Source organism: Miscanthus floridulus, chromosome 9 (genome assembly GCF_019320115.1).
Source record: "Miscanthus floridulus cultivar M001 chromosome 9, ASM1932011v1, whole genome shotgun sequence".
Taxonomy (NCBI): domain Eukaryota; kingdom Viridiplantae; phylum Streptophyta; class Magnoliopsida; order Poales; family Poaceae; genus Miscanthus; species Miscanthus floridulus.
In genome coordinates this window covers 45,165,626-45,178,985 of record NC_089588.1, presented here as the reverse complement: position 1 = coordinate 45,178,985, position 13,360 = coordinate 45,165,626, and the positions used below count along the sequence as shown (strand labels likewise).

The window sequence follows — 13,360 nt, the reverse complement described above, 5'->3', positions numbered from 1 at the left end:
GTTGGTAGTCTTCCGTATTTATAATTTCTGCTATATCAATAGAAACAGGCAATGTCGGTTCATTAATAAAATAGACTCGCCCTTCACTGCAGCGGTGCAACCCTGCCTCGCAGGTGGAACTTGTGTGCAGGATTTTTTTTGCTTTGTATTCTCCTGGCCTGGCGTCACAGACGACTGTGGCCACACATTTGGCTCATGTGACTTTTGAGTCACTAAAGACAGCGTCGAATTTAGGCGGGTTTATCGGGGTGTGTCGACCGCGATAAAATTTATAAATCTTTTACCAAAATAGTATTAAAGTTCAAGCAAATTTATGTTATAGAATGAAGCTAATCCCGATAAGCTAAAATTTATAAATCTTTTAGCAAAATAGTCAGTTGCATGCGCATCACAAAGATGGCCGACAAAGAAAAACTGGACCATCGGAAAGAGGCTGAAAAGACATTGGGAAAGGCCGAAAGGGAAAGTGGTCGTCGTATCTTTAGGGCTCGTTCGTTTAGGGTGGTTCAGGGCAGGAATAGATCCTGGTTGAGAGCAGTGTATATAAATTAGATAAGTGTTTCTGGTCGAAACAGTTCCTGACCTCGTAACCCCAGGAACCGAACATGCCCTAAGGAATAAAGTGGAAACTTGGTGGAAGATGAGTTCGGGGCCCCAAAAGGGTCAGCCCTGGTCATTCCTAGCGCAGGCGCGAGGAAGGGAATCTCATTATTAGCGCCACCATCTGCGAGCAATTAAGCTAAGAATTGTTCCTCCCTCACAGCACCCCGCACAAGGTAGCTATCATTTCACTGAGAGCGAGTGATTTGCGAGTCGAGATGGCCGAAATGATCTCGAGCGCCGCCACGGGTGTGTTGGGCTCCGTCATCGACAAGCTGGCCGACATGCTCACCGACAAGTGCAACCTCGCCAGAGATGTCAAGCAAGGGATCCGGTCCCTGCAAGACGAGCTGCGCACCATGGAAGCCATGCTGCTGAGGCTCGAAGACAAGGACGACGACCAGTTCGATCCACTCGCCAAAGACTGGAGGAGCAAGGTGCGTGAGCTGTCCTACGATATTGAGGATTGCATCGACCATTTTGTGCTCAATCACAGCCATGGAGATGGAGGTTCCATGGCCAACTTCGTGCACAAGGCCATTCAAATGGTGAAAACGTTGTTCAAGGACAGAGGAATAGCAGAGGAGATCCGACGACTCAAGAGGCTCGTGAGCGAGCAGAGCGAGCGGGGGAAACGCTACTACGACATCAATCAGTGTCTCCTCGCCTCTTCATCTCAGCCAGTGCTCTTGGATCCTCGAGCACCTGCACTCTTTCAGGAGGCCAGGGATCTTGTTGGAATCGATACTCCTCGTGAGGAGATCATCAGCTTATTGAGATGTGAAGACAAGGAGCACAAGGTGGTGTCCATCTATGGGATAGGTGGACAGGGGAAGACCACTCTCGCCATGGAGGTGTACAACAAAATCACTGAAGCTGCTTTTCATAGCCGGGCTTTTGTGTCTGTATCACAAACTCCAGATATGAAGAAACTTCTTAGAGATATATTGTCTCAAATAAGCAAGAGCCATTTTGACCAGTCACAGATGTTAGAGACAGTGGAGCAGGTCATCCGCACAATGAAAGAATGCTTAAAGGACAAGAGGTAATCAATATTATTTCTTTTTCTAATAGTTAACAAGTTCATCTAGCTAGAATAATGTCGTGCAATATTTGTTCATCAAATGAGCTCACCTAATTATTAGGCCATTTATGAACTTTTCTGGGAATTTTAAAAAATGATTCATTTTTTCCTGGCCTAATGAACTTGACAGCATAAAATTACCTGAGATACTTCAATGGCTCAGCATATCTATCAAATGTCATCATTAAAGATGTTTCAACAATGAACAAACTCAAGTCAACTGTGCATCATTTTGTTAAATTTTTTACTTTACACCATCTAATCCATATTCAGTAAAATTACTTCTTGGAAAATATGACCAGAATTCTAAATATCCATAAAAATCTCATTTTGGAACTCAGTTTTTGAAGTGAATGCGTCATCTCTTTTGAGTGGGTCTCTAGGTGTTCTAATGCGGCACTAACTATTTTTCAAGTTGTAACATATTTTTTAAATATTAGGAGTTTACAGTCTGTATTTGTCATGTGTAATACAGACACACAGTAATACTTACTGATAGAAAAGTGTGCCACGATGATCCATCTTCTTGTTACATTTCTCCGTTTTTTTTAATTTCACCAGAATATGCTCAAATTCATGGTGGCCTTACATAATAACATGATTCCGTAACTAATGCATGCAGGTACTTCATCTTGATTGATGATATCTGGAGTGTACCAGCATGGGAGCTTGTACGATCTGCCTTACCTGTCAATGACAATGGAAGCAGAATTATTACTACAACACGCATTGAAGCAGTAGCCAAATCTTGTTGTGCTGGTATTGCTGCACAAATGTATCAAGCAAAGCCCCTTAGTCATGAGGACTCCCAAAGATTATTCTTCAAGAGGCTATTTTTGTCCGGTGATGATTGCCACCCAGATTTGAGGAAAGTATCCGATGATATTTTAAAGAAATGTTGCGGCTTACCACTAGCCATAATCAGTATAGCTGGTTTATTAGCAAACAGAAGCAAAGCAGTGGAAGTCTGGGTCAATGTATTGAGGTCTATTGCTGCTGCAGTTGACAAAGATTCTCCCATTGATAAGATGAAAAGAATTCTGCTGCTGAGTTACGTTGACCTTCCTCACCATCTAAAGAGCTGTTTGTTATATCTGAGTGTGTTTCCAGAGGATTATCCCATTGATTGCCGACAGTTGATATTCCTATGGGTAACCGAAGGACTGATTCCTAGACAGGACAGGGAAAGTATGGAGCAGCTAGGGAGAAGTTACTTGAATGAGCTCATCAATAGAAGTTTGGTGCAGCCAACCAAGGTTGGGGGAGACGGCGCAACAGTAAAACAGTGCAGAGTTCATGATGTCATACTTGAGTTCATTGTATCAAAGGTCGTGGAGGACAACTTTGTTACTATATGGAATGGTAATGGTTTTTCTAAAAATTATTCTTCGAACAAGATTCGCCGTCTATCCATCCAAAAAGACATTTCTTCCCGGGCGAAAGAGATTGCCAAGACAATAAAAAATAGAGCTCAGATCCGATCCATCAATATCTTTGGCTCAAATTCAGTTCTGATTAATAAACATGCCACAGAGTTCTTAAACAGCCAAGTCTTGCGAGTGCTAAATATTGAAGTTGAATATGGTGAATGCTCACTTGGAAATGTCAAAAGTTTAGGTCAGTTGAAGTACTTGAGGATAAACAATTATCCTATGGTCCACAAGCTTCCACAAGATATAGAAAAGCTGCAACATCTGGAGACACTAGATTTGAGATGGCAATGTCTTGAAAAGCTACCAGCAAGTATTATACAGTTGCAGAAGCTGGTGCGTCTTCATGTCCATCGGTCGGTGCGCCTACTCAATGGAATCAGAAATCTGCAGGCGTTGGAAGAGCTATCAAGGATTAATATGGTATATCAATCTGTAAAGTTTATCAAGGACTCAGTGACCTGACTAATCTGAGAATACTTGAAATTGATTGGCCGTACTTTACTGAATTTCGTGATATGGAGGGCCACAAGAAAGCATGTATCTCATTGCTCTCCTTGCTGTTCACGCGCCTGCGAGAACTGCGCGTGTGGGGGAGTGATGCTGATGCCACACATCCATTCAAGTCTTGGTGTGTCCCTACTTCACCACCACTTGGAAAGCTTGTTCTTAATACACGTGACTTAAATTGCATGGGCCCTCAAATCAGCTCACTAGTCTACCTGACCCGCCTCTGCATTTTTGTCCGTGGTGAAACAGGCAAGGAAGGAATAAATATTCTAGCAAGTTTACCCATGCTGCTCTCTCTTACTGTTGACTTATTCAATGACAAAGGCTGTGTTTAGTTCGCGAAATTTGGAAATTTGGCTACTGTAGCATTTTCATTTTTATTTAGCAATTAATGTTCAATCATGGACTAATTAGGCTCAAAACGTTCGTCTCGCGATTTCCAACCAAACTGTGCAATTAGTTTTTTTTCGTCTACATTTAATGCTCCAAGCACGTATCGCAAGATTCGATGTAATGGCTACTGTAGTACTTTTTGGAAATTTTTTTAGAAACTGAACACGACCAAAGATGGAGATTCAGGCATCGTCTACCCAAGGAACGCAATCAACCCACAAGGATTTCAGCGTTTGCTCAAGTTTCATTTCCGCTGTGATTGGTGTGACGCGGCATTGGAGTTTGAGCCGGGAGCCATGCCAAAGCTCCAAAGACTCAAGCTGGGACTGATGGCACGGTGCCAGTTCATGTTTGGGGAAGGTGGCCTCGTCCTTGGGTTGCAGAACCTGGCAGGGCTCAAACATCTGGCTATAGATATTAACTACGACGCTGCTGTTGCTGACGAGGTGGAGGCTTTGGAGAATGACATCAGGGACGCAGCAGGCTTCCATCCCAATAGTCCCATGGTTCTCCAGGTAAGAAGACTTGCTCGGAAACTTGCTCGGAAACTTCTAAATTTTTGACCACAGCCTCCACATGCGATGACACGACACCTCGATAAGTTTCGTAATTTTTGGACTTCGTTTGCATTTTATATAATTAAAAAACACTTTTTTAACAAGTTGGTGGTCATGTTTCGTGAAACAGATGTTCAAAATTTCACGAATGTCCTTGCACACGGCCTCAAAATACACTAAAAAAACATGAATACCATTTTTTGAATCGCTAAATTCCAATATTTTATGCACCTGCAGTTCAAATTTACTTTTTCGAGAAAAATTCAAGTAAACATAAACAATTAAAAAAATATACCAAAAAGTCATAGAAAAGTTCCAAATTGGAACATGTGCTTCAAGGTACTGTATAAATGCCACAGAAAAAATTTAAAAAAAAAATAAAAAAAAATAAAAATACTTTGCCGAGTGTCGGAATTGGCACTCGGCAAAGGAACCTCTTTGCCGACTGCCAGGCTTGCAGCACTAGGCAAAGACAGCTCGGATTTTTTTATTCTTTTGGATTAAAAGAAACCCTGAATTTCTTTGCCGAGTGCCCGCATCTCGGCACTTGGCAAAGAGCCGCCCCACTTAACCCTAGCGGGCCGGCCGGCCCGCTCCCACTCTCCCAGCCGCGCGCCGCAGCCGGCCCCGCCCCACCGCCGCCCTTCCGCTCCGCCGTAGCCGGCCCCGCCCCGGCCCCGCTCCACCGCGGCCGTCCCCGCCCCGACGCGGCCGTCCACACCCCGGCCCCGCTCCGCCGTGGCCGGCCCCGCTCCGCCGCGGCCGTCGCCGGACTGGTGCCCTGCCCCCTGAACCACCGGATTGGAGGAGAGGAGGAGCAGGGGAGTAGAGGAGAGAAGGGAGGTGGAGGAGAGAAGGGAGAAGGAAGAAGGAGAAGGGAGGAGAAGGAGAAGGGAGAAGGAAGAAGGAGAAGGGAGGAGGAAAGAGAAGGGAGGAGGAGCCTCGGCCATCGGCCACGCCCCTCGCCATTCGTCCCCGTCGTCGTCCCCGCCCCTCGCTGGAGACGAAGGTGACCCCGGCACTGCGTCGCCCGACTCCACCGCCACCCAAGGTATAAAGCCCCCCCCGGTTGTCGGCCTTCGTGCCTTGTATGTCATTGACGGCCTTCGTGCCGTATGTGGATGTGTGGGCCTTCGTGCCGTACGTGGATGTGTGAGCCTTCGTGGCGTATATATGCTGTCGACCATCGTGCCGGCTTTTTTCTTGCAGGTTTTGGAAACCTCCCCGTACAGGGGAGGTTCTGCCGAAATTTTTAATTTATAGTATTATAATTCTTCTTTTGCAGAGCAGGACCTGTCGGAGGGGACCCGGAGTACGTAGGCGACCCCGATCATCTTCGTCGGCGCTGCGGTCCTGCCTGCACAGCGTCGCCTCGCCACTGCCCCGCTAGCCTGACTCCACCGCCACCCTAGGTATAGATAACCTCTCTTCCTTATCGTTGTCGTATTTCGGTGTAACCCAGTTAGGCGTCTCCCATTTGAAACAAATACGGTTGGAGGTATGCGGATCTTCGCATATCTAAGACCGTATCTGTTTCAGATTGTCTACTTTTTTGGACAGCCCACGGATGCGTAGATGTGGTAGTTTCCATGTTCGGCTTCGATCCGAGATAGAGTTTCGGCACCACCTCCCTGTTGTTCTCCGGATACACACTCTCCCTTCCAGGACGTGTATCGGGAGAACAACGGGGAGGTGCTGCCGAAATTCTGTCTTGGATTGGAGTAGAGCATGTAAACTAACCTCATCTACGCATCCGCGGGTGGGATTAGGACCTATCCTCACCCATTAGACAGTAGGCACGCCGTTCAGATGCATTTGGTGGTTATATTACACGCTCATGTATATGCTAGAGGATGGATAACCGTGAGTGGATGTACACGGGCCGCCCAAGTCAGGCTAAAATCACCCCTGAATGGATGGACAAGACCGAGGGTTTCTTGAACCAAGCATTTGGCAAGGCAGCTAATGGAGCGAGAGACACATTCTATCCCTGTAGCGAATGCGGAAACAGGAAAAGAAAAACAAGGAAGATCATGGGGGAACATCTTTGCAAGTATGGATTTATGCCAAACTATACCCGGTGGGTGTTCCATGGTGAAGCCCATCGTACTAGAGAGGAGGTGGTGAGACCACGCTTGGAGGCGTTTGATGCTGATGGCGGGGTAGCAGGATGGTTAGGTGACTTTCACAAAGCAACGTTCGCTGAAAGACCTATGGAGGAGGAGGAGGAGAAGGAGGAGGAGAAGGAGGATGAGGAGGAGGAGCCAGAGCCAACCAGAAAGGCATTCTACCAAATGTTGTCTTCGGCACAGAAGCTCCTACACGAGAAGGCAACGGTTTCTCAACTGGATGCCATTGGACGCCTAATGGCGTTGAAGTCCCAGTACAACATGAGTCGAGCCTGCTTCGATGGTATGTTGGCAGTTATTGGTGGGCTGCTTTCGGAGGGTCATATTCTGCCGAGCAGCTTCTACGAGTCACAGAGACTCCTTCGTGCACTTAAGATGCCGTATGAGCAGATACATTGTTGTCCGAAGGGGTGCGTCCTATTTAGGAAAGATCACAAGGATGCAAAGTACTGTCCAAAGTGTAAATCCTCTAGGTATGTGGAGGTAGACAAAGGTGATGGCCAGAAGGAGCATCTTGAGATCCCCATGAAAGTTCTACGGCACCTTCCGATCATACCGAGGCTCCAACGGCTATTCATGACCGAGGAGTCCATGAAACAGATGACATGGCACAAGAATGGCATTCGATACAATCCTGACAAGATGGTACATCCAGCTGATGGTAAAGCATGGAAAAGCTTTAATCGCAAGCATCGTGACAAAGATCTTGAGGCCCGTAATGTACGTGTTGCGCTGGCAACGGATGGGTTCAATCCTTATGGAATGATGTCGGCCCCATACACTTGTTGGCCCGTGTTCGCTATCCCCCTCAATCTCCCCCCGGGGTCCTCCTTCAACGGCAAAACATATTCTTGACGTTGATAATTCCTGGACACCCGGGAAACAAAATGGGTGTGTACATGGAGCCTATTTATGATGAATTGATCAGTGCTTGGAATGAAGGGGTATGGACTTACGATCGAGCTACAAAGAAAAACTTCAAAATGTATGTTTGGTACCAGTACTCCATGCATGACTTCCTGGCGTATGGGATATTCAGCGCCTAGTGTGTCCACGGGAAGTTCCCATGCCCGGTATGCAAGACAACTCTGGAGTTCATTTGGTTGAAGAAGGGTGGCAAGTTTTCGTCGTTCAACAAGCATCGATAGTTCCTCCCTCTTAACCATGCATTCAGACAAGACACGAATAACTTCACGAAAGGTGTCAAGGTGACCGACCCTGAACCTCGGAAGATGACTGGTGCCTAGGTTCATGCTCAGATAGATGCTCTCGTGGTAAATCCACAGAAAGATAGTCAAAAGAAAGATAATCCAAAGAAAGATTGCTTTGTGGGATATTGTGTCGAACATATGTGGACTCATAAGTTGGGCTTGGAGAGGCTTCCCTATTTTGATGACCTTCTTCTTCCACATAATATAGATGTAATGCACACTGAGAAGAATGTCGCCAAAGCACTTTGGGCAACACTCATGGACATTCCTGACAAGACAAAGGACAACCCTAAGGCCAGAGTGGACCTAGCAACGCTATGCGATAGACCAAAGCTAGAGATGCTGCCTCCAAGAGACGGCAAGCCATGGAAAAGGCCTAAGGCCGATTATGTCTTAGAAAAGAAGCATAGGACGGAAGTGATACAATAGATGTAGATGTTAAAGTTCCCGGATGGGTATGCAGTGAATCTGAGGAGGGGAGCGAACCCAGAGACTGGCCGAGTCTTAGGGATGAAGAGTCATGACTACCACATATGGATTGAGCGGCTTCTTCCGTCGATGGTTCGAGGCTACGTCCCTGAGAATGTCTGGAAGGTGCTGGCAGAGTTGAGCTTTTTCTTCCGCTAGCTTTGTGCCAAGGAGGTATCTGTGAAAGTGATTGAGGAGTTGGAAAAAGCGGCACCTCTGTTGCTCTGTAAGTTGGAGAAGATCTTTCCACCTGGCTTTTTCTTGTCGATGTAGCATTTGATTTTGCACCTCCCGTCCGAGGCACGAATAGGGGGGCCCGTGCAGAACCGTTGGTGCTATCCAATCGAGAGATGTCTAAAGACTATTCGCAAGAAATATGGAAACAAAGGTAGGGTTGAGGCTTCCATTGCTGAGGCATTCATTCATGAGGAGGTGTCAAACTTCACAACAACATACTATAATGAGAACCTTCCTAGCGTGCATAATCCACCCGCTCGGTACAACGAGGATGAAAATGAATCGACCCTTAGCCTTTTCAAAGGGCCACGCGGGAGAGCAAGTGGAGAGACCACAAAGACCTTGAGCTATGAAGAGTGGCGCAAGATCATGCTCTACGTGTTGACCAACCTTGATGAAGTGGAAACGTATCTGGGGTAAGTTCTCAACGAACTTGTTACATACTCCGTAACTTTTGTACATCCAACAACATTGTTCCTTGTCGGTGTAGAGAATTTTTTGATGAATCCTGGCATCATTCAAGGCCACCTTTTGACCATGAACGAGAGACCCTTCTTCAACATGGTTCGCCTGATTTCATTACATGGTTCCAAAAAAAGGTACCGGCCAACTTAGCTCTTCAGAATCCAGGAGGGACAGGAGGAAAGTGCGTATTAGGTGGCTTACGCTTCCTGTAAAAGGCGTGTCATGGACTTGCACTACGAGTCCCGCATCCAGGCCCACATAGACTACAACGCCAAGTTCCTACTCAAGCGTGTCAACAAAGAGGAGGCAAGACGGATGATGCTGACAAGGGAGCAGTACATACAGGTAAATACAAAACATGAATATTCATTTCTTTTGAGATTAAGTATGCCTAATTTGATCTTCTGATATGCCATCTACTTGATGTCCTATAGGCGATTCCAAGCTGGTGCGCTACCCACCCCGATTGCTGGGAATATATTGTGGACACCTGGTTGGACGGGGACTGGCAGAAGAAGCACGAGGAGGCCCGCGACAGGCGTTTGTAGATGCCAGGTGTACCTCACCATCAGGGCAGCCGCAGCCTCAGCAAATATGCAAAGGCATATGTAAGTCTCCGCCATTGCTCTAATCTAGCCGTGCTCAATTCTGTATCATTTCTAACCACATGTTGTTGTCTTTCTCGTAGTCGGATGCACACGGTGGCCAGCCAGTTGGTCAACTCAAGGCATATGCTCTGGCTCACATGGGCAAGGCGACGACCGACATCGAGTACGACCCAGATGCCCCGGTTGAGGCGTACACCAACTCTAGCATCCACACCCGCCTCTCTTCGTACACGGAGGCGGCAAGGTCAGTCCATGGGCCGGGCTACGATCCGAGAACCGAGGAGCGGCTTGATCCTGAGCTCGTGATGAGGGTGGGGCAAGGCAAGAAGCATGGACGGTTCTGGATTGGTGACGGCGTCCTCGACACAACCTCTACTCCTCCTCTCCACCAGCTCCAAGCAGCGAGCACGAGCTCTAGCGTGCCCATACGCCAACGGCCGACCGCAGTGTCGGCACTCTAGGTAAGCATTCCTGTTTCATTCGTCATTCTTTGACTTTTACATACCTTACCTATGCATTATTGAAACATTGGGGTCAAATGCTGCAGGCCCAGGTGCAGGAACTGCATGCCGAGCGGGAGGCCGAGCGGCAGAGGCTACAGACTTTGGAGGCCCAGCGGGAGCAAGATCAGCGGCAGATGGCCGAGATGATCAAGTTCATGCAGCAAATTGGCCAGCAACAAGGTTGGGGACGCTGCTTGCTCCAGATCCACCTCCACAACGTCCTGATTCTACCCCGGTGAGTATAAGTACAAAGTTTTACTTTCTATGCTGAAACCTAGAGAAACCTAGTGAAACCTAGAGAAACCTAGTGGTGGTGGTGGTGGTGGTGGTGGTGTGGTGGTCATGGTGGTGTGGTGGTCATGGTGGTGGTGGTGGTGTGGTGTTGGTGGTGGTGGTCACGGTGTTGTGGTGCTCATGGTGGTGGTGGTGGTGTGGTGGTGGTGGTGGTGAAGTGTTGGTGGTGAAGTGTTGGTGATGGCGGTGATGTGGTGGTGGTGGTGGTAGTGGCGGATATTTATCTTGCATATTTATCTCTTCTCTTGTCGCTCACGTGCAATCTCTTCTATTTTGTGCAGCATCAATCGGGGGCGGCGTCGAACCACCTCGGAGGGTCACCGGGATCGCACTTTGGGCCATCCCAACCCGGACCGTCGCCGTGAGCTTCAAATGGAAGCCGTTGTGATATAATGCACTTGTGAACTTTGTGAACTATGCTTGTGTGTTTGGACTTTGGACTTGGGAGTCGAGATTGTGATACTTGTATGCTATGTTTGTGTTTGTGGTGGATTGTGATATACATTTGTATTATATATATATTTGTGTGATATATAGTTGTGTTATATATATATATGATGTATATCTTGTTTGCAACGATGGAAGACAAAAAATCAAAAAAAATTGAATTTTTTCACTTCTTTGCCGAGTGTCATGACCATGACACTCGGCAAAGCTGAGAATCTGGGACACTAAGCTTCCCAGCTTTGCTGAGTGCCATGGTCAAGGCACTCGGCAAAGAAAATCCAAAAAAACAAGCTTTGTCGAGTGCCAGATGCAGGCACTCGGCAAAGCATTTTATAAAATAAAATAAAAAACACATTTATTTGCCGAGTGCCGACGCGTGTCACTCGGCAAAGGGGCCGTCACCATGACCTGGCCGCCACGGCGGCTTTTCTTTGCCGAGTGCCGTCGCGGCACTCGGGAAATCCTTTGCTGAGTGCCCGACATGCGGCACTCGGCAAAGAAGCCTTTGCCGTGAGGGGATATGCCGACAGCTCTTTGCCGAATGCAGCACTCGGCAAAGGCTTTGCCGAGTGCAATTGTAGTCGGCAAAGCACGCGTCTGCTGTAGTGATAGAGACCTTACGAGAAAATTCAATTATGACTCAATTTTCTTCTCCAGCCTCTGCAATTTTGTTTTGAAGTTGTTGAAGAACTGCTTCTGTCACATTGGGGCACACATTGATTCCATGTTATGAATAAGGAAGCAAATGTTGATTTAATTGTACAGTAGGATACGAGGATGACCACACAGTATTTGCATCTGAAGTGCGCGATTCTTCCAACACTAGTGGTGGCGCTGTAGATGCTGCACCAGGCGACCTCCGGTGATGGCGTTGGGATGGATGATACAGAGAAAATTAAGGAGCCAAATCAGAGTATTAGAATGGAGCAAAAGATTCAAGGCTTCATGCCAGTTAGGCGCGTGAGAGAGGGATGTCCCGATGTACTAGCTCATGGCAGCGCGCCTGTGACTGCCGATTGCGCCGAGGGGATCGAAGGTCACACGGAACGAGCGGGCCTGGAGGTCTGTTTGACGTATTGGGCCGTATCCCATGCCGCCCAACCGTATCCGATACAAGTATCCAAGCCAATACGTATCTGATTTTTTAGACACGCCTTGGATACATATCCAAGACGTATCCGACGCGTATCCGTATCCGATACGTATCGGATACGTGACACGCTTGCCTCTAGAAGTATCCACGCATCATAGTAGGCAAGGTATAGCTAGAGTTGTATATATACTCATGTATAGCAATAGACATCAGAAGTTTAGTTCTCCACACCGGAGCAGAGTTTTGGCCAACGTTGGTGCTTGTTCGGTGTTTGTGCTATTCTCACTCTTTCTTCAACCTCTAGACTAGTATGAGTGTGCGAGAGTGTCAGTGAGCGGATTGCTCACCCGTGTGAGAGATCTCGGGCCCACAAGTGGTATCAGAGCTGAGGTGGGTGTTCGCCTTCGACGATGGAGGGCGACGACAGTCAGGGCGGTGGCGAGAAGTCGCCATGGCAGTCCCGGTTGCCGGTGCGTCGCGAGGTGGTCATCCAGAGGGCTGTGCGGGATGTTGGCGGAGCCAATTGACCGAGCCTCACTCGCACCAACTATAGCGAGTGGTCGGTAACCATTAAGGTCAAGCTTAGAGCCCGATGGCTCTAGAAGGTGGTTGACCAGGGCGCCGAGGATGAAGAGGAGGACTGCTCGGCGCTAGAGGCAATTCTAGCCGCCGTGCCTCTGGAGTACCGGGAGCCGTTGGGGTCGAAGGACTCCGCCAAGGAAGCTTGGGATGCCCTCAAGGCCACGCGGGTTGGGTCCCACCGCGCAAAGAAGGCGAAGGTGTAGCAACAGCGGTGGGAGTACGACGAGGCGGTGGAGGACTTCGCTCTCCGGCTGCAGTCCCTCATCAACCGACTGGCAGCGCACGGCCTCATCATCGATGAAGAGGATGCCGTCTCCAAGTACCTACGTGTCGTACCGCCCAAATACACCCAGATCGCTCTCTCTATCGAGACGATGCCGGACCTGTCAACCCTCATGATTGAGGATCTGACAGGGCATCTACGGCGATGGATGACCGCACAGGGGCGACTGCAACATCGATCAACGGCAAGCTGCTGATGACCGAGGAGGAGTGGACTACTTGGATGCGGGAGAAGCAGTCCGAGGAAGCCTCCTACAGCCGCGGCGGCGACGACAAGCGCCGTGGCAATGCCTCGCAGTAGAGGAAGAAGAAGGACGGCGAGCCCCTAGGTAGGGACACTTGCTGCCGGTGTGGGAAGACTAGCCACTGGGCCAAGGAGTGCCCGAATCAAAAGAAGGAGAAGAAGACTGAGGCTCACCTGGCTCAGGTGGACGACGATGAGCCAACTCTCCTGATGGCGACGTTCT

General features: G+C 48.3%; 1 protein-coding gene across 1 annotated transcript; it reads left to right on the top strand.

Moving 5' to 3' along the window:
- Nucleotides 1-818: 818 nt before the first annotated feature.
- On the top strand, nt 819-4,580 carry LOC136479784 (disease resistance protein Pik-2-like). Its single transcript, XM_066477536.1, has 3 exons — nt 819-1,645; nt 2,307-3,537; nt 4,173-4,580. The coding sequence occupies exons 1-3, from the start codon at nt 819-821 to the stop codon at nt 4,578-4,580; spliced, it is 2,466 nt and encodes an 821-aa protein (XP_066333633.1).
- The last annotated feature ends 8,780 nt before the right edge of the window (nt 4,581-13,360 follow it).